Below are 25227 nucleotides of genomic sequence, written 5' to 3' on the forward strand. Positions count from 1 at the left end.
GGACTCCAGCTGCCACCATTCTAAGCCAGCACGATCAATGGTCAGAGGAGGGTGGTGGCCACTGCAGTCCAGTAGCACCTGAAGCACCTCGGGGGCCCCAATCCCTGCCCTCTGTGTTCATACGCAAATGGTCTTCAGATATTAACTGCGAGTGGCGCAGGATTGGGTGGGGGAGAAGGACGGTCGCCTTGCCGCCTGATTTACAAGCTTCCCAGACGCGTCAGTCTGGCCAAGATGCTGCGCTAAGCGGGCCTTTGCTCTGAGGATCCAACCCGCTACGTCCCGCCCCCCCCCCGCAATCCCATTTAAAGGCCTCCCAGCCCCAACTGGGCTGTGGTTCCCCCAGCCAACCCATGATCCCCATGTACTGGGCGACGGCGTCCTCCTGGGCCCTGGGCCAAGCATCCCAGGGTGTCCTGGGAGTGCGGGTGGGCACCTAAGCCGCATCCAGCGCTCCAGAGAGGACGTGCTCTTCCTTTTCCGCAGCAGGAGCGGCGCCTCTCCTCTGCTGCGGCCGCCCCCTCCTCGGCGAGGGCAGGGGGGCAGGAGGAGGAGCTCCTCTCTCCGGGGGCGGCTTCCCTGGGCCAATGGCGGCCGGGCATTGGGCTCGAGTTGGCCAATGGCAAGCGGAGGGGGCGGGCCCCAAGGAGCGGAGGGGCTGCTGCGGCAGCCAGGCGCTCACAGAGGTTAGCGGCGCGCAGGCAGAGCGAGGTTGGCAGTCGGCGCAGCAGCAGCAGGCGCTGTCCGCCAGTCGTGGTGCTGAAAGCTCCGCGGTGCTGAAAGCGCCTCCGCCCGCTCGCTCGCTCGCTGCTGCTGCTGCTGCTAACGGTGGCCGTCGAGGGGCAGCGGCGGCTGCTGTGCTCCATGGACGAGATGGAAGAGGAGCTCAAGTGCCCAGTGTGCGGCTCCTTCTACCGGGAGCCGCTGATCCTGCCCTGCTCTCACAACCTGTGCCAGGCGTGCGCCCGCAACATCCTGGTGCAGACGCCCGAGGCGGACTCGCCGCAAAGCCGGCGCGCCTCGGGCTCCGGCGGCTCGACCTCCGATTATGACTACCTGGACCTGGACAAGATGAGCCTGTACAGCGAGGCGGACAGCGGCTACGGCTCGTACGGCGGCTTCGCCAGCGCGCCCACCACGCCGTGCCAGAAGTCGCCCAACGGCGTGCGCGTCTTCCCGCCGACCGTGCCGCCCGCCGCGCACCTCCCGCCGGCCTCGGCCGCTTCTCTGGCGCCGGTGCCGCGCAATTCCTGCCTGACGTGCCCGCAGTGCCACCGCAGCCTGATCCTGGACGAGCGGGGCCTGCGCGGCTTCCCCAAGAACCGCGTCCTGGAGGGCGTCATCGACCGCTACCAGCAGAGCAAGGCGGCAGCCCTGCGCTGCCAGCTGTGCGAGAAGGCGCCCAAGGAGGCCACCGTCATGTGCGAGCAGTGCGACGTCTTCTACTGCGACCCCTGCCGCCTGCGCTGCCACCCGCCGCGGGGGCCGCTAGCCAAGCACCGCCTGTTGCCCCCTGCCCAGGGCCGGGTCAGCCGGAGGCTCAGCCCGCGCAAGATCTCCACCTGCACCGACCACGAACTGGAGAACCACAGCATGTACTGCGTCCAGTGCAAGGTGCCTGTTTGCTACCAGTGCCTGGAGGAGGGCAAACACTCCAGCCACGAGGTCAAGGCCCTGGGGGCCATGTGGAAGCTCCACAAGGTCAGCCCCGGGAGTGTGTCTGTGGGCGGGCGGGAGGTGGGCAGATCTTTTATTTGTTTGTTTGTTTGCTTATTGCATTTATATATATTACCTTTTCCCCCAAGGAGCTCATAGTTCTCCCCACTCCACATTTCAACCCACAACAATTCCATGCGAGGTAGGGTAGGCTGCGAGGCAGTGACTGGCCCAAGGTCACCCATAGAGATTCAAGTGGGGATTTGAACCCTGGTCTCCCAGGCCCGAGTTCAACACACTAACCACAATACTATAGGGCTGGCATACAGTAACCTGAAGGCAGCTCCTCTGTGGGGGGCTTCTCTCCTATCCATCCATCCATCCATTTCTCTTCTCTTCTCTTCTCTCTCCATCTCTTTCTCTCTCACTTATCTACCTCTTCACTTCGTTCTGTTTAAATGTCTTCAGTCTCCAACTCTCCCTCTGCCTTTCTCCTCTCTCTCTGCCTTCCTCAACTTGGTGCCCCCACCAGATGTTACCTTACTACAACTCCAGAGCCTCCACCCACCATGGCTAGCTGGGGCTGATGGGAGTTGTAGTCCCAAGCAGCTGGTGGGCACTAGTTGGGCAGCCAGCTTTGAAGAGTTCCCTTCTTCCCTTTCCATCTCTTGACTCCCTTCATTGCCCCACTTGGTCTTTTTTCTGCAGGGTCCCTCCTTAGGGTTTATCCTCCACACCGTCCCTCAATGTGGATAGCAAACTTCCTGTCCCTCCATTAATTTTCATTTGCCCATTGGACGCTCTCCTCTAAATCACTGCCTCCCCACACTTTCCTCTCGCTCCATACGGATTTTCTCATACCCTCTCATTTTTAGAGTATGCCTGGTATGTGAAAATCCAGACTGAGGGAGAAGGAGCGTTTGTGGAGGCAGTGATTTGCAGGAGAGCGCCATAAGGGTAATGGAGAGAATAAATGGATTCCATATTAAATGACAGTATGGACGAGCGAAAACTCTCATCCTTCCTTCCCTCCCTCCCTCCCTCGCTCCCACCCACTCCTTTCCTCTCATAAACCAGCTTCCTCCCTACCTGACTAATCAATCCCACCCTCATCTCCCTCCCCCGCCTTTAATGATTCAGTCTCAACTCCGTGTAAACAACCTTCTTCCCAGTCTTTGCTCCTCGGTGGGCTTCCAGGAGTCCCTTTCCAGACCCCCCCCAGCTGCTGCCCCTCCTGTATGTCAATCAATCCAGTTGCTTCTTGGGATGTCTCTCTCGCCCTGATTTCGAAGCACAGAACTGCTAGGGCTCCATTGCCTCTTTTGCCTAGGCTCTTGCCACCCCCACCCCATTTTCTTGGCTGCTGTTCAAGTGTTTGCACCAAGCTGCCTGCAGAGCAAAGCAACACAGTCCTGGGGGGTTGGGGTTGGGGTGGGGGGTTGGATGAACTTAACATTGACAGATGAGTGGGTGTGAGGGGTGGACAGGCACAGGGATGGAATAGACTTTGCTATGCTGCAGCCCTCGACTGTCCTTATATCACCCCTGGGACTGCCCACATCCAGGCGACGTTCCCCACAGGAACCCCCACAAGCTTTTCTTGCAAACGCACCTCTCATTTTTTCAGGGAGGCTGCAAAGGGCAGGACCATCTCAGGGGTGGTGGGCAAGGTGCTGGTATCAGTCTTGGCTTGGTGCAGCTGTTTTGGGTCTCTCAGCTGCATTTCTGTGTTGCCATTTGCGCAGGAATGTGTCATGTTTATTTTGTTAAGAGGGGGAAACACTTTGCCTATGCCTTTCAGAGGTGATATTTTTCAGCCCTGTTCCTTCACTGACGACAGAGCTGGCCATTGGCATCGAAAAAAGAAACCGAATTCTTGGGTTCAAATGAATGGTCTGTGGAGAGAGGGGCTTTAAGCCAGTGACAGATCTCAAGAGCACCAGAGGAGATTTGGAGGATTAGATCTCTCTCCTGAATGCTGACCAGCCTCTCTGCAAATTATTTCAGATGCCACGTTATGTTGCTTGATGCAGCCTTTGCCAACCCGGTGCCCTCCTGATGTTGTCGGACTGCAACTCTCATCGGCTGCAGCCAGCACGAATGCAATGGGACTTATAGTTTGACAACATCTGGAAGACACCAGGTTGGCAAAGGCTGGCTGAATAAATATGGAGCAGCCACTCCAGTGGTGGGTGGGAAGAATGAGATGAGGGGTCCGGTTATAGTCTCCCACCAAATTCACCCATTCTACACCCCACTACACACACACACACACACACACACCAGCTACCCATGTCTAGCTGTCACAGGGGAATTGGCTACTGGCTGCAGTTTGGCGACCCTGCCTCTGAGGTAACTAGGGCAGAGAAGTGACTCCAATGTGGCTGGATATCCCCTCCTCCCCCACGCACCCTGACGGAACACGTAAGCCGGGCATCAGCGCATGGATGCACATCGGCATAATTGATTCCCCTCTCTCACACACACCCGATCGCCCTCACTGAGCTGTCTGGGCAGGGAGCCAGGACGTGGCATGTTCAGTATGGTGTGGGGGAAGAAGCCACCTAGTGACACATTTATCCCTGGAGAGGGTTTGGCGGTGGTGGTTTTTCTGTTTTTGTTTTTTGCAAATGTCACACCCGGACTGTGAAGTCCATGTTCCAATGCGCAAACCAGAAGCATCTGCCTCTGTTGGAGATGAAGTGCATGTGCACCCATCACCGTTGGTTGAAACTCCAGCTACGATTCTGCCTGGTGTAGCCAGAGCTAACAGTGTGTGCAAAATTACGGCTAAGTCTTGCATCAAGAGCGGGGAAAACCCTGTTTCCTCTCTGCTCATCCATGAAATGCAAAGTGCCCTCAGGGTCACAAATGTGGGGATAATCACACTGCCCTGCTCTACTCTGGGTTTTTGCATGGATTGCTGAAACAATGTACTGTACGTGTGGTATGCTATGACTTCAGAGCAGCCCAAGCTTTTAGCTTCAGGTCTCATAGTCAATAATGAATTTAGTGCTGCTCAAGGTCCCATGTGGGATGTGGCAATGGAACATTTCTCCTCAAGCCACATGAACCAGGAATACACGAAATGGCATTTGTTGCGGTGGGAGCATTTGGAAACAAGGGTGCCTTACAGCCAATGCACTAGCCTTGCCTTTTGCAAGCTGGTGCACCCCCAGGTGTTTTGGAATACAACTCCCATCAGGTAATTATTGGTCGGGGGGGGTGCAGACCAGAGTTGGCCCATAGACAGAGGCGAGGTATTGGAGTCAGAGCCAGTGATGGGCAGAACTGAAGTGGACAGAGCACTCATTTCTCTCTTTCAGCCACCCACATCTCTCTCTCTTTTTCTGCCACTCCTGTTCCCTCTCTCAGAACTTGTTTCTCTCCCCATTTCTCTCTTTCTGCCACCCAGATCTCTCTCCCTCCCTCTCTCCCTCTCCCTCTCTCCCACTCCTTTTCTCTCTTTCTCCCACATTATCTCTTCTTTTCTAACCTTCCTTTCTCTCTCTTTTTCTGTCACCCCCTCCCCATCATAGAATCATAGAATTGGAAGGGACCCCGAGGGTCATCTAGTCCAACCCTCTGCAATGCTGGAATCTCAACTAAAGCATCCATGACAGATGGCCAAACAAACTCTGCTTTAAAACCCCCAAGGAAGGAGCGTCCACCACCTTCTAAAGGAGTGCATTCCACTGTCAAACAGCTCTTACTGCCAGAAGGTTCTGGCTCGTGTTTAGTTGAAATCTCCTTTTCTTGTCACTTAAATCCATTGGTTTGAGTCCTACCCTCCGGAGCAGGAGAAAAAAAAGCTTGCTCCTCCTTCCATGTGACAGCCCTTAAGATATTTGAAGATGACTATTACATCTCCTCTCAGTGTCCTTTTCTCCAGGCTAATCACCCCCAACTCCTTCAACTGTTCCTCATAAGGCTTGGTTTCCAGACCCTTGATGATCTTGGTTGCCCTCCTCTGCATACATTACAGCTTATCTGTTGAATGGATTTAGATGAGTAGGTGGGGATATTTTATTTATTAATTATGCATCCCCTTTCTCTCACATGTGAGAATGCTGCTATTATTAATTATTATTATTATTATTATTATTATTATTATTATTAATCAGTGCATGGATGCACGGTGTTTGCACCCCCATGGGCTAAGGAACAGTGGCTGGCCCAAGGCCATCTCATGAGTTTCAGGAAATCTGAACCCAGGCCCCCTCAGCAAAGTGGCAACAGAGTTCTGTTAAGAGGAGTGCATTTAAAACCAGCCTTCTGAAATGTGTTTTAATTCATCGTTGTAATGAATTCTAATGATCTTCCGAGACATACTGAATTGCCTCGTTTTCGAGACAATAATTCATAGATATCGACAGACGAATGGCCAAGTATTAGACATTTGCTATTAGACAAAATGTGGTGGTGGTTTCCTTTTTGCAGGCAAGACCTTGCTATTAGATTGAGTAAGGCAACTGCCTCAGGTGACATTTGTGGGAATGTTAGGGATGTGGATTAGGATATATTATTAGATAGGAGTATAGCATCTAGATCAAGGGAAGTAATAGTACCACTGTCTCACCTGGAGTACTGTGTCCAGTTCTGGGCACCACAGTTCAAGAAGGATACTGATAAGCTGGAACGTGTCCAGAAGAGGGCAACCAAAATGGTCAAAGGCCTGGAAACGATGCCTTATGAGGAACGGCTTAGGGAGCTGGGTATGTTTAGCCTGGAGAAGAGAAGGTTAAGGGGTGATATGATAACCATGTTCAAATATATAAAAGGATGTCATATAGAGGAGGGAGAAAGGTTGTTTTCTGCTGCTCCAGAGAAGCGGACACGGAGCAATGGATTCAAACTACAAGAAAGAAAATTCCACCTAAACATTAGGAAGAACTTCCTGACAGTAAGAGCTGTTCGGCAGTGGAATTTGCTGCCAAGGAGTGTGGTGGAGTCTCCTTCTTTGGAGGTCTTTAAGCAGAGGCTTGACAGCCATATGTCAAGAATGCTTTGATGGTGTTTCCTGCTTGGCAGGGGGTTGGACTGGATGGCCCTTGTGGTCTCTTCCAACTCTATGATTCTATGATTCTATCCAAGCTTGTGTTAGCAAGCTTCCAATATCAGCAGAGTGACATTCCCCTTTTGTGCGCAGCAAAATGTGAGCGTTAGGTTCGTTAGAACCTCTACAACAATATTATACTTCAATATTATACTTCCTGGCAAATCCCCTTTGTCCCTCTTAAAAGAAATACACAACACAATAGTATTAAAATAAGATAGAGTTTACAGCATAATCTCAGAAAGGCAGGCTTACGTAGAAAAGTTACAAATATGTACATCTGAAGTCTTCTCAGTAAAGTGAGGCTCCATCTGGTCTCTCTCTTGGCAGCAGGCCGAGAGGGAGAACCATCCTAACTGTAGATTCTCTGGAGATATGTTCCCATGGAAGGAGAAATGGCTAAGAGAGAGAATGGCTGCTGGCTAGGGGCTTTTCTCTGCCAGCTAATCCATCTCATCTGCATATCTGGAGGAACAGGAACTGAACTTAGTCAGGTGTCCCTCCAGGTGAGTTCCTCTTAGTGGACACTCTAGGAACTGTTGTGACTTGTCTGCCCCAGTGTTCCACCCCACAACATTGACTCAGGAGTAGCAGCAGCAGCAGCTCCTGGCTGTTCCTCCTGGGTCCCCAGCCAGTCTCTGCTGTTTCCACATGGCCACTCTTAAAAATCTGACCTGCTGCCTCAGGCATTGTGGGGAACACTGCCATGTCACCAGTGTGGAAGTAAGATTGACTTCTATATGTGGAATTAGGGGGTGGTCAACTTTTCTTCTGCCTCAGGTGGCAAAATGCCTTGGACTGGCCGTGGATGGCATCAAACAAAACGTTCTGGAGAGCTCTTGGGAGCAAGTCACGGGGCCTGGGACTTCACCTGCTTTTCGTAACCAAGGAAAAGTTGTCAATGTGGGAATGTTTAGGATAGTAGGAAAGGATATATTGATTAAATATTATCCTTCCTCACGCTAGTGAGCTAGTAGCAGAGCACATTCCCTTGTACATTGCAGATTGGATTGTTCCTGGTAAATCCCCTTTGGCTCCCTCTTAAAAACAATAGTGACACAACAGTCTTCCTTTAAAAGTAATGATAAGGTTTACTTACATTCAGTTCACAGTGTGGTCCCGAAGACAGGCATTATCTTGTAGTTACAGTTACAGAGAAAAGTGTGGGTTCATCCTCTGTGAGGGATAAACCCATGTGCTGCTGGCTGAGAGCCAGCAGACAGCAAAAGGCAAAATGGAGAGAAGGGATCAAGAGAGAGGAAGATGGCTGCGTGACTAGCCCCTTTATAGGGTCTGCTATGGTCACTCCCATCTACCTGGTCACATACAGGGGGAGGATGCTCCAGACCAGGTGTGACAGGAAGTCCTCCTGGCTGGAGCAACATTCCCCTGTGTCCACTCTGGGCAAACAGGAAATGTTGTATTTGACTGCTCCAGTGATGTTACATCCCACAGTCAAAAGGTACCATGTGGTCCCTGGGGCCAAGCTGGAGCTGTCACTTCATATATTTCACCCAGAGCTTGGTTATAAGGTCATATTTCTGACCAAGGAACCCACCCATATTGTACCCAAGGACTTCAATGGAGGGGGCTCAGAAAAGCAGCTCAGAATGAACTTTTGTAAGATACAGTGGTACCTCGGTTTAAAAACAGCCCTGTTTACGAACTGCAGTGGTACCTCGGTTACGAACACGATCCGTTGGGGATGCAGTTCATGACCTGAAATGGTCGCAACCCGAAGTGCCATTTTGCGCATGCACAAAGCACAATTTCAGTGATTTTTGCAGTTTGCGCATGCGCAGAACGCATGTGCGGTGAAAATACTTCCGGGTTTGCAGAGTTCGTAACCTGAGGTGTTCGTAACCCGAGGTGTTCGTAACCCGAGGTATGACTGTATTTGGTATACAAACTCTGCAAAACCGGAAGCAGAGTTCCAGTTAGCGAACATTACCTCGGTCTACGAACGGAAGCCGAACAGTGGAAGGGCACTGGCAGTGGGAGGCCTCATTAGGGAGAGTGCACCTTGGTTTACGAACGGGTTTGGTTTAAGAACGGACTTCTGGAACAGATTAAGTTCGTAAACCGAGGTACCACTGTACTCAGGAAGGCATAAAAGAATTAGGATTTAAACAATATTTTTAAACTGCAGGAGTCATACGACAAATAGTTTGCTCTTTTCCTAACCCCTTCTCCTGCCAAAACTATTGGGGGGAATTCCTATAGATATCTTTCTCAAGTGACGGCACTTCATTTGTTGCCTCACTGGCCCTTTGACACTGCCTGAAGCACCCTTGCAATTCACAGAGCCTGGACAAGTTTTTGCACAAAACATGGCATTGATTTTATATTATTTTTATTTAGCAAAATTTATATCAGGCACCCCCAAACTTTGGCCCTCCAGATGTTTTGAACTACAATTCCCATCTTCCCCGACCACTGGTCCTGTTAGCTAGGGATCATGGGAGTTGTAGGCCAAAACATCTGGAGGGCCGCAGTTTGGGGATGCCTGATTTAGATAGTGCTTAGTGGGGGGGGGCAAGTTCAGGCACACACCTCCACTGAACTCATTTCCAGAAACATGTTTGATTAGACAAGCCTACTCAGATGCTGTATTAAGAAAGTTGATGCGAGTTTTAATCTGTTTTAAATTTATTGTTATTTTAACTTTTATGAAAGCCTTAGGATAGCACAGCTGGTATGGAATGAGACACTTAATATCAGGGTCATGAGTTCAAGTCCCACGTTGGACGAAAGATTCCTGCATTGCAGGGGGGTTGGACTAGATAACCCTAGTGGTCCCTTCCAACTCTACAGTTCTGTGATTCTATGATTGTTGTCAGTTCTTCATATTGATAATTTTATTGGTTTATACTTTTTTTTTGTAAGCTGCTTTGAGGTTTTTGGTTTGTTTTTACAACCAGGCAGTGTATCAGTTTTATGAAATACATGAATAAATTGAGTAAAAGGATATTAAATATTCAGCACCAGTTGCTGTCCTTTGCATGTCTTCATCCAATTGGGAGGTCGGTATTATTGTATATTTTAAAAACAAATCTAAATTTCAGATAGGGTCCTGTAGATAACACTGAGCTATTTGGACCAATGGTCTGACTCGTGTAAGAGATCATGAACACTGGAAACCAGTGTAGATCTTCAAATATAGGAGAAATTCTATGTTTAGCCTGGAGAAGAGAAGGTTAAGGGGTGATATGATAGCCATGTTCAAATATATCAAAGGATGTCATATAGAGGAGGGAGAAAGGTTGTTTTCTGCTGCTCCAGAGAAGAGGACACGGAGCAATGGATTCAAACTACAAGAAAGAAGATTCCACCTAAACATTAGGAAGAACTTCCTGACAGTAAGAGCTGTTCGGCAGTGGAATTTGCTGCCAAGAAGTGTGGTGGAGTCTCCTTCTTTGGAGGTCTTTAAGCAGAGGCTTGACAGCCACATGTCAAGAATGCTTTGATGGTGTTTCCTGCTTGGCAGGGGGTTGGACTGGATGGCCCTTGTGGTCTCTTCCAACTCTATGATTCTATGATTCTAGTCAGTTGTTCAGCCCATACTTTCCAAGCATTACAGTCAATGACCATTTTAGGCACGCCCAATATGTGCACGACTGTGCCGAACCCAGAAGCATCCCGAAAACGTCATAAAAAGGAGTGGGGAACAGGGTACTTGCAGGATTTTTTAATGGTGTTTCAAGTAGACATGATTTCACTTAAACGCTTGGTGCCATGGAACGCAAACCTCAGTCAATTGAGAGTTGCCTGTACATAATCGCTTTCCTAATTTCTAAATGTCTGCTTCATCTTCTTTTAAAGTGGATTTGTTCCAGTAGGGCAGCAGTCCCCCAATATATATATATTCACTATTCAGAATAGCAGTTTGCACAACCAACTAAATCCCTCCCCAGGACCTTTTGGCGATTCGAATCCCTGCAGCGGGGTGAGCTCCCATTGCTCGGTCCCAGCTCCTGCCCACCTAGCAGTTCGAAAGCACATCACAGTGAACGTAGATAAATAGGGACCGCTCCAGTGGGAAAGTAAATGGCGTTTCCATGCACTGCTCTGGTTCGCCAGAAGCAGCTTTGTCATGCTGGCCACATGACCCGGAAGCTGTCTGCGACTGTGGACAAACACTGGCTCCCTCGGCCTATAGAGCGAGATGAGTGCCGCAACCCCAGAGTCAGACACCACTGGACCTGATGGTCAGGGGTCCCTTTACCTTTACCTAGTTTAGAGAAAAGGAGTAGAAGTTTTTCTTCCCTTTTAATTGCATTAGAAGTCCTGGATTTTTTTGGGGGGGGGGACTGGGATAGAAACTACAACAACATTTTTTAAAAAAAAATAAGAGAAGGCAAATATGTACTCCCACCATTCAGAGGGGGGAGGGGGAATGGCAGCATCTGTCAGCTGCCAATCAGGTGAGAGGCTGGTTCCTTAGGCATGCATGTGGCTCTGTGGACTTCCTGTGTTTGTGTGCCTCCTCCTGGCAAGGATGGAGGGGGAAATGGATACTGTTTGCATTTTAATGAGAAACAATCCCATTTGCACTTTTCAAAACAATACCCAAACTGAAATCCAGTCTCCCCTTCAAAATTCACGCTTCTCTGAATTTTGCAATGCAATTCTACAACCAAGCAATACATACAAAAATGTACATATGGCAGTAAAAGTCACCAACAGGCCCCAGGGTGGGGTGGGGACAACAATTTAAAACTGGGAAGTAAAAGCAGTTAAACCAAATTACAGTCACAGAAATAGGGTGAAAATAAGAGATTGGATGCATTCTTTTAGAGGAAATGGCTTGCAAAAGTTTGCGTATTAGTCAAAACTTCACACAAAGATGTGAAATCTGCATTAAAATACTGATGAACTTTTATAGGATTCTTTTTTTAAATTGCAAATTGTTGCAGGAATGTGGAGAAATGAATTTAAAGCAGCTTCATCCAACCCCCAACTCAAGGAATGGTTGAGGGAGTTGGGGATGTTTAGCCTGGAGATGAGAAGACTGAGAGGTGATTTGAGAGCCACCTTCAAATATCTTAAGGGTTGCCTGCCCCATGGAAGAGGGAGCAAGCTTGTTTTCTCCTGTTCTGGAAGGTAGGACCCCAGCCCATGGATTCAAATGTCAAGAAAGGAGATTCTTATTAAACATGTGGAAGAACTTTCTGATGGCAAGAGCCATTCGAAAGTGGAATGGACTTCTTTGGATGGTGGTGAGTGTCTGGAGGCAGTTGGAGGATGGATGGCGGCTAACGGATTGAGGCTGAATCCTGACAAGACAGAAGTTCTGTTTGTGGGGGTCAGGAGGAGGGCAGGTGTGGAGGACTCCCTGGTCCTGAATGGGATAACTGTGCCCTTGAAGGACCAGGTGCGCAGCCTGGGAGTCATTCTGGACTCACAGCTGTCCATGGAGGCACAGGTTAATTCTGTGTCCAGGGCGGCTGCCTACCAGCTCCATCTGGTACGCAGGCTGAGCCCCTACCTGCCCGCAGACTGTCTCACCAGAGTGGTGCATGCTCTAGTTATCTCCCGCTTGGACTACTGCAATGCGCTCTACGCGGGGCTACCTTTGAAGGTGACCCGGAAACTGCAATTTATCCAGGATGCGGCAGATAGACTGGTGACTGGGAGCGGCCACCGAGACCACATAACACCGGTCCTAAGAGATCTACATTGGCTCCCAGTACGTTTCAGAGCACAATTCAAAGTGTTGGTGCTGACCTTTAAAGCCCTAAACGGCCTCGGTCCTATATACCTGAAGGAGCCTATCCTCCCCCATCGTTCTGCCCGGACACTGAGATCCAGCACCGAGGGCCTTCTGGCGGTTCCCTCACTGCGAGAAGCAAAGCTACAGGGAACCAGGCAGAGGGCCTTCTTGGTAGTGGCGCCCGCCCTGTGGAACGCCCTTCCATTGGAGGTCAAGGAGATAAACAACTACCTGACATTCAGAAAACACCTAAAGGCAGCTCTGTTTAGGGAAGTTTTTAATCTGTGATATTTTAATGTATTTTGGTATTTGTTGGAAGCCGCCCAGAGTGGCGGGGGAAACCCAGCCAGATGGGCGGGGTATAAATATTAAATAATAATAATAATAATAATAATAATAATAACTCTCCTTCACTGGAGGTTTTTAAACAAAGGTTGGATAGCCACCTGTCGGAGCTTTCTTAGCTGTGAGTCCTGCATTGCAGGAGTTGGACTCTACAATTCTATTATTCTTAGCAGTTTTCTGGAGCATCTCCTTGACTTCACAGGTGGTTGTGGGGTGGGGGAATGAAGAAGGGCCTCCCTTCACAATTGCAGCTTTCTTCGCGACTGCATTTCTGCCCTCTCCTGCTCCCTCCCTCGCTTTCCTCCCCCCCCACTCCGCTTCTCAACAAGCGCAGCCCTCCTGAGCTCAGGAGGCGGAAGAGAGCCTGGCTGAGAAGACACAAACTGCTCTGCCAGCTCTCCAGTGTCATCCTGGCCCCCTCAGGGCAAAAGGGCGCTGGGTGCAACATGGCTTGCCATGCATGAGCTTCTTCTCCTGGCAGCCTCCCCAGCCAAGCTGTCAAAATATTTACCCAACATGGGACGCAGCCTGAAAGAACCCTAGCTCCTCTCTCCCTTGCCTGGGGGAAGGTGATTTCCGCCTGCGGTCAGAGATGAGCTCAATTCTGTGAAGCATCCTTGCAAGAACAGAAAGGAGAGGTGGGAAAGCAGTTGGTGACGGGCGAGTTCAGCAACAGGCCAGGGGGCTGCCGATCTTGGCTTGTGGAATCTTTCAGGTCCTGTGGGTGCATTTGAATGCCCACTTTTGCAGTCTGAGGTGGTAAAGCCTAGATCAGGCGTCCCCAAACTTCAGCCCTCCAGATATTTTGGGCTACATGTGGGAATGTTAGGGATGTGGATTAGGATATATTATTAGATAGATCCTATCCAAGCTTGTGTTAGCAAGCTTCCAATATCAGCAGAGTGACATTCCCCTTTTGTGCGCAGCAAAGCGTGAGCGTTAGGTTTGTTAGAACCTCTACAACAATATTATATATTATACTTCAATATTATACTTCCTGGCAAAGTCCCCTTTGTCCCTCTTAAAAGAAATACACAACACAGTGTTTTAAAATAAGATAGAGTTTACTTACAGTTTCATCCTGAGTTAACAGCATAATCTCAGAAAGGCAGGCTTGCTTAGAAAAGTTACAAGTATATACATGTGGAGACTACTTAGTAAAGTGAGGCTCCATTTGGTCTCACTCTTGGCAAACTGTAGATTCTCTGGAGATGTGTTTCCATCGAAGGATAGAAGGCTAAGAGAGAGAATGGCTGCTGGTTAGAGGCTTTGTCCCAGCTAGTCCATCTCATTTGCATGTCTTTAGGAACAGGAACTTAATCAGGTGTCCCTCCAGGTAAATTCCTGTTAGTGGACACTCTAGGAACTGTTGTGACTTGTCTGCCCCAGTGTTCCATCCCACACTACAATCCCCATCTTCCCCAACCACTGGTCCTGTTAGCTAGGGATCATGGGAGTTGTAGGCCAAAACATCTGGAGGGCCGCAGTTTGGGGATGCCTGGCCTAGATACACCTCCATGACGCCTCCATGACAACGCCTCCATGACAACGAGGCCTCCGACACCAGTGAATCCTAATTCTTCTCAAATTCTTATTTCCACACTTCGATGCAGGTTGCGTTCATGGGATTTTGTTGCCTTACTCTCTTAAATATCTAGAGATTGGGTGCCTGGGGGTGGTGGAGTGATGCTAGAGGAGGTAATTTGCAGCAATTAGCACCTGGCTACAGTCATTCCACAAGCAATTGATGGGTCACGGCTGTCATTTGTGATGTGTGGCAATGAAGGCAGCCAGAGCAATTTGTGTCAATGCAGGAACGCTTCACCTCCAATGGCACACATTTCCGCTATCAAGAAGGTTAAATAAATTGGAGTTTTCATTGATAAATGCACCAATAAAAAACAGACCGAGAACTCGGGCCAATATAACATTCAATAGTGAGAATAATCCCTACTAACAAATCAAATATGATTTGCAAAAACAAGACTCTTACATCTAATGCTGTAACAGATTACTGTTGTATAAAGATGTTGGGAAAGATGGAGGGCACTAGGAGAAGGGGACGACAGAGGACAAGATGGTTGGACAGTGTTCTCAAACATGAGTCTGTGGGAGGCAGTGGAAGACAGGAGTGCCTGGCGTGCTTTGGTCCATGGGGGTCACGAAGAGTCGGACACGACTAAACGACTAAACAACAGCAACAACATATCCTTGTAACTTTGAATTTACAACTACTATATGAATTCTTGTTTTTGCAATTCGTATTTGATTTGTTAATAGGGATTATTCTCACTATTGAATCTTATATCGGCCTGAGTTCTTGGTCTGTTTTTTATTGGTGCAGCTATCAAGAAGATGGCACATCCATGACTTGGTGAGCAGAGCCCACCTGCTCCACTCTGTGCATTCTATTATGTCCCAAGGGATGGGGGAGGGCAGGGCAGAGGGGATGCAAGCCCCACAGATCAAGTTAAACCAAGCGGTAATGGGGGGGGCATGATGTGGTTTGTGAGGTCAGCATGGTGCAAACACAGCAGCAGGGCAATCCGGTGCACCCAACCTTGCTACCACCTTGCCCCTGCCAGTCTACTCCCAGTTAAGAGTGATGCAACCAAGCAGAGGTCAGGGGTCACGGCCAGCCTACCTCATGGCTGGCTAACGCTAGCCACTGGGCAAACAGTTGACCTAAACTTCAGCTGTTTCATGAAAGGAGCCGTATTATGCAAAACACTCCCCGGAGAGATGGAATGGCTCAGGTTCCCTGTCCAGTCTAGTAGTAGAAGAAAAGGACTTAATGGCATGAGGAAAACAACTCCAGGAGCGCAGGGGGCCCTGGTAGTGGTGCAGTGGTTAGTGTCAGACTAGGACCTAGACAATGCTTTATTTCTGGAGGGTCGCAGGGGTACGCATACCCCTAAACATTTTGTGAATCTAAGTCTGGCCTCATTGAGGGGCAGTATTTCAATACGAGTAGGAAAATGAGTGGGACACAGGTGGCTCTGTGGGTTAAACCACTGAGCCTAGAGCTTGCTGATCGGAAGGTCGGCGGTTCAAGTCCCCGTGACGGGCTGAGCTCCCATTGCTCGGTCCCAGCTCCTGCCCACCTAGCAGTTCGAAAGCATGTCAAAGTGCAAGTAGATAAAAAGGTACCACTACAGCGGGGAGGTAAACGGCGTTTCTGTGTGCTGCTCTGGTTCGCCAGAAGCGGCTTTGTCATGCTGGCCACATGACCTGGAAGCTGTACGCCGGCTCCCTCAGCCAATAACGCGAGATGAGTGCCGCAACCTCAGAGTCGGTCACGGCTGGACATAATGGTCAGGGGTCCCTTTACCTTTACCTAGGAAAATGAAAGTACCCCTAAACATTTTTTAAAGAAAAAAAAGCACAGGACCTAGAAGACCAGTGCTCAAACTCCCACCCAGGCATTATGCTCCCTGGGGGCCAGTCCCTGCCTCTCAGCCTGACCCACCTCACAGGGTTGTTGTTGCTTTTCTTATTTTATTTATTAGATGTTATGAACCGCCCTGAGATCTACAGAAGGGCAGTATACAAAACATATCCCCCATGTTGTAGGGATAAAATAGGGAGGATGATAAATGTGTGCCACTTTGAGCTCCTTGGAGAAAGAAGTGGGAAAGATGCTTTTGTGTGTGTATGTGTTAAATTATTGTCTTGGAAGCACCACCTCCTTTGGTCTGACACCCAGCGGGGCTCCTCTCGCATTATAGAGGAGGGATGAGCATGTCAATAATTCGGCCATCCCGGGGGCCAGCTGTTAGACTGGTCCCACAGGCCAAATATGTGATTGCTCTCACAAACGGGATGAACAACACACAAGTCAGTAAATGAGGCTAAACTGCTTTATTTACATATAAACAAACTGGGAGCTCTACATCATGGCTCCCTCTCTCTGGCATAACAGCCAGTAAAGAGAAAGAACAAAGGAACAACAGCCCCACGTAAACATCCTGTCTACGTTACTTCCACTCTGTGGGAATGAAAACACATACAGTCATATGATACACAATAACGGGGAATGAATCCTAACAAAGCACTGGCGGAGGAAGGGGGTGCGGTGGGTGTGGGGTGACATCGTAGCCCTGCTCCCCTGGGACGCTAGCTGCGGGCGGCACCCTCCTGGGACACACGTTGCTCACCGTGGGTGGCTAGCCCCGCCCCCTGGGTGCGTGCACAACACCCCCGGGTGACAGAGCAGCTAGCTCCACCTCTGGGGACGAGGGACCTATGCCCCCTCCCCTCTCAGGATGCCGTTGGGACTCCGGCTGTCATCACAGAATCATGGAGTTTGAAGGGATCCCCAAGGGTTATCTCAACTAAAGCATCCATGAATCCATGACAAATGTTTGAAACCTCCAACCAAGAAAAGTCCCCAACCTCCCAAGGGAGTCAAATGGCTCTCACTGTCAGAAAGTTCTTCCTGATGTTGAGTCCGAATCTCCTTCCCTGCAACTTGAAGCCATTGGTTCGAGTCCTATCCTCCAGAGCAGGAGAAAACAAGATTGCTCCATCTTCCATGGGGCAGCCCTTTAGATATTTGAAGAAGGCTATTGTATCTCTCCTCAGTCTCCTCTTTTCCAGGCTAAACATATCCAGCTCCTTCAACCTTTCCTCATACGGCTTCGTTTCCAGACCCTTGATCATCTGGGTCGCCCTCCTCTGCACACCTTCCAGTTTGTCAACAACCTTCTTAAATTGTGGTTCCCAGAACTGGACACGGGACTCCAGAGTGACCTTATGCAGTCAACATTTTACCAGCTTCTCCACAAGAATATCATGGGGGACTTTGTCAAACGCCCTGACTATTGGTCATGTTACCTGGGGTTGATGGCTGTTGGGGTCCCAATATCAGGGAGAGTGCTATGGGTTCACCACCCCTATTATAGAGATTCCCGTGAGCCTAGAATCTTTTTAAAACAAGGCTGTTCCTGAGATGGAAGACCAAAAACTGTAGGGAAATCCAAAAGCCAGCAAATCTAGCAGCCACCCTCACTGAGACATCTGCCAGACAAATTACTGACAGATGAAACAAGGCATTAATTTCTCAGATTTACAAGGACACGCATGAAATCTTTCCTCGTGAGGAGTCCCCATTGTGCGCCTGGAAGGGAAGGATGTAAACAGGACCCTTCGCTACATCAAAAAATGTTTCAAACGCTGAAGAAAAGCCACCAGCCATTTGTCACCCATGGGAAATTGCACATTGTTCAACACTGGGAGTTTGCACCTTGTGAGAAATCATTCTCAGAGACAAAACTTGGGGAGATGCTTCCCAAAATATGCATATACGTATGCTTCACAGGTGGAAGCTTCAGGGTTCAATCCCTTGTATCTCCGAAGCAGGATCTGAGCCCAGGAGCCCCCTTGCCTTTCTGTGCGTTCCATCAACTGGTATTCAGAAACTTTGCTGCCTCCAACTGTGGAGGCAGAACAAAGCCATCCTAGATTGGTAGTTCTCTTCTCCATAAATTTGTCTAATCCTCTTTTAACGCCATCCAGATTGGTGGCTGCCCCTGCCTCCTGTGGCAGGGAGTTCCATAGTTCAACAATGTGCTGTGGGAAGAAATACTTCCTTATATCTTTCCCGAATCTCCCAACATGAAGGGTTCTTTCACCCTTCCCCTTGTCCCACAATTTCATCTGTTCATCCCTAGGCATGGGTCTGAGAGATCTTTCTTTTTGTCCTGTCACTTTCCCCAGTGTTGGTGCTGACCTTTAAAGCCCTATGTGGGAATGTTAGGGATGTGGATGAGGATATATTAGATAGATCCTATCCAAGCTTGTGTTAGCAAGCTTCCAATATCAGCAGAGTGACATTCCCCTTTTGTGCGCAGCAAAGCGTGTGCGTTCAGGTTTGCTAAAACCTGTACAATATTATACTTCCTGGCAAAGTCCCCTTTGTCCCTTTTAAAAGAAATACACAACACAGTGTTTATAAAATAAGATAGCTTACTTACAGTTTCATCCTGAGTTAACAGCATAATCTCAGAAAGACGGGCTTACGTAGAAAAGTTACAACTATGTACATCTGGAGACTACTTAGTAAAGTGAGGCTCCATTTGGTCTCTCTCTTGGCTGCAGGCCAAGAGGGAGAACCATCCTAACTGGAGATTCTCTGGAGATGTGTTCCCATCGAAGGAGAAATGGCTAAGACAGAGAATGGCTGCTGGCTGGGAGCTTTTGTCTGCCAGCTAATCCATCTCATCTGCATATCTGGAGGAACTTAGGTGTTCCCCCAGGTGAGTTCCTCTTAGTGGACACTCTAGGAACTGTTGTGACTTGTCTGCCCCAGTGTTCCATCCCACACCCTAAACAGCCTCGGCCCAGTATACCTGAAGGAGTGTCTCCACCCCCATCGTTCAGCCAAGACACCGAGGTCCAGCTCCGAGGGCCTTCTAGCCATTCCCTCACTGCGAGATGTGAGGTTATTGGGAACCAGGCAGAGGGCCTTCTTGGTGGTGGAACCCGCCCTGTGGAACGCCCTCCCATCAGAGCCCATCTAGTCTTAGGCGAAGGGGGTGGGTCAGGAATGCTGTTCAAGGATACTGAATCTGCCAGCTATTTCTCTCTTGGTGTTTAGTCTTCTAACTGCTCCTCGCCCACTGTTCCTCACCCAGTATTTCCAAGCTTCTCCCTTCTGGAAAATGTCCCTCTGCAAACCACTGTTCTAAATCAATACTATCCTCCTGCCTTTGGGAAGGTTCAGAAGACCCATTCCTCCTCCGTCCCTTGCAGCCTGTCCTACCCCAACTTCTCCTTCCCCATCCCCAGCTTGCCTTGGCGTGTCCCAGTTCCGGCCACACCCCTCGCCAGGATCCTATTCCACCGCTTCCTCCTTCTCCCCGTCGTCCTGCCAGTTCATGACAGCAAGCCAGTGTGGTGTAGTGGGTAGAGAGTTAGACTAGGACCCAGGGTAAAGCAGGGTTCAAATCCCCACTTGGCCATGAATCTCACTGGGTGACCTTGGGCCCAACCTACCTCACAGGGTTGTGGAGATAAACTGAGGAGGGGGAAGAAGCATATAAGCCGCCTTGAGTTCCCTGGAGAAAAAGGTGGGATATAAACGCAATGAGCTGGGTATGTTTAGCCTGGAGAAGAGAAGGTTAAGGGGTGATATGATAGCCATGTTCAAATATATGAAAGGATGTCATATGGAGGAGGGAGAAAGGTTGCTTTCTGCTGCTCCAGAGAAGCGGACACGGAGCAATGGATTCAAACTTCAAGAAAGAAGATTCCACCTAAACATCAGGAAGAACTTCCTGACAGTAAGAGCTGTTTGGCAGTGGAATTTGCTACCAAGGAGTGTGGTGGAGTCTCTTTCTTTGGAGGTCTTTAAGCAGAGGCTTGACAGGCATATGTCAAGAATGCTTTGATGGTGTTTCCTGCTTGGCAGGGGGTTGGACTGGATGGCCCTTGTGGTCTCTTCCAACTCTATGATTCTATGATTCTATGAAAACCAAAGGCAGAAATTAACAGGTAGGAGATGTAACATCACATCCCAAAACACAAGAATTGAGACTGTGGGTTTTTATTCTCTTTCAAGTGTGGAAAGAGCATCACTCATACAGAGGAGAAATCAATACCCTCCTCTCTGTGGAACAAATTAAAATGCCCTGTTCATCGTCGTCTACCCTCTGCTTCCCATTCGAATCCAGAGTCAGGGTCCTTTAGCTGCTGCTGTATTCTGGCTGATCTTACTCTGTCTGCTTTCTCTCTCTCTCTCTCTCTGCCTCTTCTTTCCCTTCCTCCTCTCTCTGCTCCCCCCCCTTCCCTTCACTCCCTCCCCAGAGGTGCCTTCCTTCGCTCTGCTCCAGTAATCTCATTTCTCCCCGAAGCAACACTTTGGTTTTCCAAGCACAAAAGATGGCCTGCTAAATTACAATCTGGGCGGCCTCCTCCAGAACCGAAAGACACACACACACACACACACACACACACACTCCTTCCTTCTCCAAGGTCATCTGAGCACAAGTCTTCTTTTGCAGAAGCGGCTGGCCCAAGAGCCCCCCACCCCCACCCAGAGTGCTGGAATCCTTTAATGGGTTGCAAAAGGCCAAAAGGAGGAGGGGTGGGCGGCTTAGGCAGAAGCCCTGTGCAATTTCCACAAATCAAGCATCCCAGCAAGCCGCTTGGCCCCCCTCCCAGAGCTGCGAAGCCCACCCAGCCTTGCCTTCTCGGGAGCAGCTGTCTGAAAAAACCCGCTGCTAATCCTCCAGCAGGCTGAGCCATTGAGTGAAAGCCTCTTGGGATGAATGGGGAAGCGGCTGCAAATGTTACAGAGGTTGACGTCATCATGCCTGGTGTGCAATCTCCAGGAAATAATGTACTTTTCTCTCACTCCCCCCCCCCAGTGCATTGTGGAGGCATCCCGGCCTTCAGCATTCCCATTGCTTATTTAATTCCGCCAGGGAGTTTCCTGGCTGTGAATTCGAGAGGCTTGCTGGTGTCGAACATGAGAATGTCACATGAGCCTTGGCCCATCTAGTCCAACACCCTGTCCGTCCCCGTCCCCCCTATAATTTTTATTAAATTTTCTGTTTTACCATTTAAAATACTCATTTTTACATCCTTAAGATACCAGCGGCTCCCCTTCTTCTCTTTCCATGGTTCATTTTGCAAAACATAAATCCCTGCATATTTGATATAAACCAAACCATTCAGTATTCAAAACGTATTTACACTGTTGAATTTACCTTAATGCTGCCCATGTTTTCAAATGAGCGTAATTTTCCTCCATATATTCAATAAACATTTCCTAGTCTTCTTTAAACGTATGTTCTTCTTCCTTTTTATTCTATATGTTAGGTCTGCAAGCTGCGTATATTCCATCAATTTAAGTTGCCATTCTGTTCTCACAGTCGTCCAAGATGCCTGTGGGAAACCAGCAGAGCAGGATCCCAAAATTCTCCCATCTCGTGGTCTCCTTAAACTGCTATTCAGAAGCCTTGCTGCCTCCAATTGGCAAGGCATAGTACAGTCGTCTTGGCTATGGTAGTAGCCCTTCCCTTCATGAATTTGTCTAATTCTCCTTGAAAACCATCCAAATTGGTTGCCATCGCTGCCTCCGGTAGAAGGGAGTTTCGTAGTTTAACTGTGTGAATAAGTACTGCCTTTTATCTGTCCTGAATCTTCCAACATCCAGCTTTGTTGGATATTCACAAGTTTGAATGTGGGGTCCTTTTACAGGTGTGTAGCCTCACCTATGCAGTCTTTTCTGGAAGCCACATGTGACTCGGATTGAGCTCAAAAATGAGCTTGATAAGAATCATAGAATCGTAGAGTTGGAAGAGACCACAAGGGCCACCCAGCCCAACCCCCTGCCGAGCAGGAAACACCATCAAAGCATTCTTGACATATGCCTGTCAAGCCTCTGCTTAAAGACCTCCAAAGAAGGAGACTCCACCACACTCCTTGGTAGCAAATTCCACTACTGAACAGCTCTTACTGTCAGGAAGTTCTTCCTAATGTTTAGGTGGAATCTTCTTTCTTCTATATGCCATCCTTTTATATATTTGAACATGGCTATCATATCACCCCTTAACCTTCTCTTCTCCAGGCTAAACATACCCAGCTCCCTGTTGATGCAACCTAGAACAGCATTAGCTAAATAGGACTTTACATTTGCTGAGAATTCCCTCTCTCTTTCTGAAATCTAAATGGCGGAGGGTGTCACCTGTATCTAGTTTGTGTATTTCTTGATTGTGTCTAGTTTTGTATTCCTTGGGAAATCTTCACCCTGAAGCTTCTTGTCCGTGCCCCCACCCTGTGTTTTTCCATGTTACTTGCGTGGGGTGGGTGGGAGAATTGAGTGGGAGCAGGGCTGATGAGTGGCGTCATTTTAATTAGAGAATCCTCCGTTGATTAGCTCTCCAACTTAATGATCTTGTTGCTATAAATTACCCAGAAAAAAATTGACAAAGGATTGCATTAGGTTTTTCCACACACCCTTTAGAGAGGCAACTGTAAGGTCATTTTCTACTTCGTTAAGCCTGGGTGCCCTCCCCCCTTCACATCCCCGATCTATCCTAGGACACCAGCTCCTTTTCCAAGATTGAAGTGCGGGAGAGGAGAAAAGCGCTTTAACCTAGACGAATTTCCGGTCACTGCACACTGGTGATCTTTGTTCCTTCTCCAAAATCTGTTAATGCAAGCGGAAAAGAGACTGGGTGTGCAGAAAACTCTATCAGGACATAAGAATGTAAAATTTAAATAGAAAGCTGCCTTGTGCAGAGTCAGAGCATTGGTCCCGCTAGCTCAGTATTGTCTACACGGACGGGCAAGGTTCTCTCCAAGCCCTACCTGGAGATGCTGCCTGGGGTTGAACCAGTGGAGGGGCCCCAGCAAAGTAGTAGATCACATGCCTTGCATGCAGAAGGTCCCAGGTTTAATCTGCAGGAGAGGAACCCTGGAGAGCTGCTGCCAGTCAGTGCAGACAATACTGAGGTAATTGGACCAATGGTCTGACGCCGTGTTTACTTTCTGATGGGAGGTGGTGGACTCTCCTTGCTTCAAGGTTTTAAAGCAGAGATTGGATGGCCATCTTCCTTGGATGCTTTAGTTGAGATTCCTCCATTGCAGAGGGTTGGACTAGATAACCCTTGGGTCCCTTCCAACTCTTTTTTAAAAAAATATAATTTTTTATTGGTTTTTACACATGTTTTCCAAGCATAGCATCCCATTTTAAACAACATAACAGACCTTTGGCTATCACAGCCTAGGACTTCCATCAACCTCAACTGATGGTTTTCTATCTTCTTTTTAATTTTGCATTTTATTTTAATAGTTATTGCTGTAAAATCCTAATCCTAAATAAACTCCTTCTTAGTCCTCTTTCGCAATAATTCATATAGTTCTCTTTACAAAACTTATTGTAACCCTATAAGCGAAGTCAATTGATTACAATTGTCTTTCAAATGTATCATGAATTTCTTCCAGTCCTTCAGGAAAGTCTGGTCTTGCTGGTTCCGAATTTTCCCAGTTAATTTTGCCAACTCAGCATAATCCACCACTTTCACCTGCCACTCTTCTTTTGTTGGTATTCCTTCCTGCTTCCATCGTTGGGCTAATAGTATTCTTGCTGCAGTTGTCGCACATAAAAACAATTTCTTTTTTATCATGCTTATGAATCTCTGTACCTACAATACCAAGCAAAAGGGCTTCTGGGTGTTTTTTGTTTTTTGTTGGGTTTTTTTTTTACAAATGTATATTTCAACATTTTAAAAATCTGATTATAAATCATTTCCCAAAAGTCCTTTACTTTCTTGCATTCCCACCACATATGGTAAAAAGTACCTTCTTTTTCCTAATAATAATAATAATAATAATATTTTATTTATACCCCACCCATCTGGCTGGGTTTCCCCAGCCACTCTGAGCGGCTTCCAACAGAAAAATAAAACACAGTAATCTATTAAACATTAAAAGCCTCCCTGAACAGGGCTGCCTTCAGATGTCTTCTAAAAGTCTGGTAGTTGTTTTCCTTTTTGACATCTGTTGAGAGGGCGTTCCACAGGGCAGGTGCCACCACCGAGAAGGCCCTTACGTTTCCAACATTTATTGGGTCCTTTCCAACTCTATGATTCTATGGAATAAGGCAGCTTCTCATGTTCCAATGTTCCAGGAACCTTTTGCATACAAAGCAGATGCTTCACCACTAAGCATTCCCCCTTCCCTTGCTTTTGTGCTACCAGCCATTTGCCTCTGAATTCCTGGCATAAATCTTCCAGCGGCTCCTTGTCACTGAAAAAGCCTCCATGTCTGCTTTGATGCACCTCAGGAACCAGCCGTGCAGTGAATCCAGGACACCCACTTTACATAATGTGGAAGCAATTGATTGCGAGGAGGTTAGTTGCCAGGATGAGTAATTGTTTCAGCAGCCCGGGCTCCATTTACTGTTTCCTCGCCCGCCGCTTCAGCAATCAAACTGGCGCCTGAGAGCGTGCAAAAGATCAGGAAGGAAATTCTTCCTCCAGTCAGTGCCTTTGCCTTCTCCTTCCCAAGAGGCTAGACAAATGGCCTCCCCTGGAAAGGGGCTGGGTCAGGGATAGTGGCGTAGCAGGGACCCTTTTAAAAAACAGGGACCTATAGCTGCAGTTGCATCTGTCCCTGGGGCCAAAAATGCACCTGTGTCCTGAATCGCAGAGCACATGACGAACAGGTGCTGTCAAGAAGAATAAGGTAAAGGTAAAGGGACCCCTGACCATTAGGTCCAGTCGTGACCGACTCTGGGGTTGCGCGCTCATCTCACATTATTGGCCGAGGGAGCCGGCGTATAGCTTCCAGGTCATGGGGCCAGCATGACAAAGCCGCTTCTGGCAAACCAGAGCAGCGCACGGAAACACCGTTTACCTTTCCGCTATAGTGGTTCCTATTTATCTACTTGCATTTTGATGTGCTTTCAAACTGCTAGGTTGGCAGGAGCTGGGACCGAGCAACGGGA

The 25227-nt window shown here is 48.5% G+C and overlaps 1 protein-coding gene across 1 annotated transcript in view; it reads left to right on the forward strand.

Annotated features, from left to right (window-relative positions):
* The first annotated feature begins 864 nt into the window (after window positions 1–864).
* Window positions 865–25227, forward strand: part of TRIM9 (tripartite motif containing 9) — a 69457-nt gene continuing 45094 nt past the window's right edge. The window contains exon 1 of the mRNA XM_060276532.2: window positions 865–1701. Within this exon, the coding sequence (XP_060132515.2) occupies window positions 865–1701 (837 nt within the window). The remainder of the gene's footprint in view (window positions 1702–25227) is intronic.

The sequence above is a fragment of the Zootoca vivipara genome, chromosome 1, assembly GCF_965207765.1.
Source record: "Zootoca vivipara chromosome 1, rZooViv2.hap1.1, whole genome shotgun sequence".
In the NCBI taxonomy this organism is placed as follows: Eukaryota; Metazoa; Chordata; class Lepidosauria; order Squamata; family Lacertidae; genus Zootoca; species Zootoca vivipara.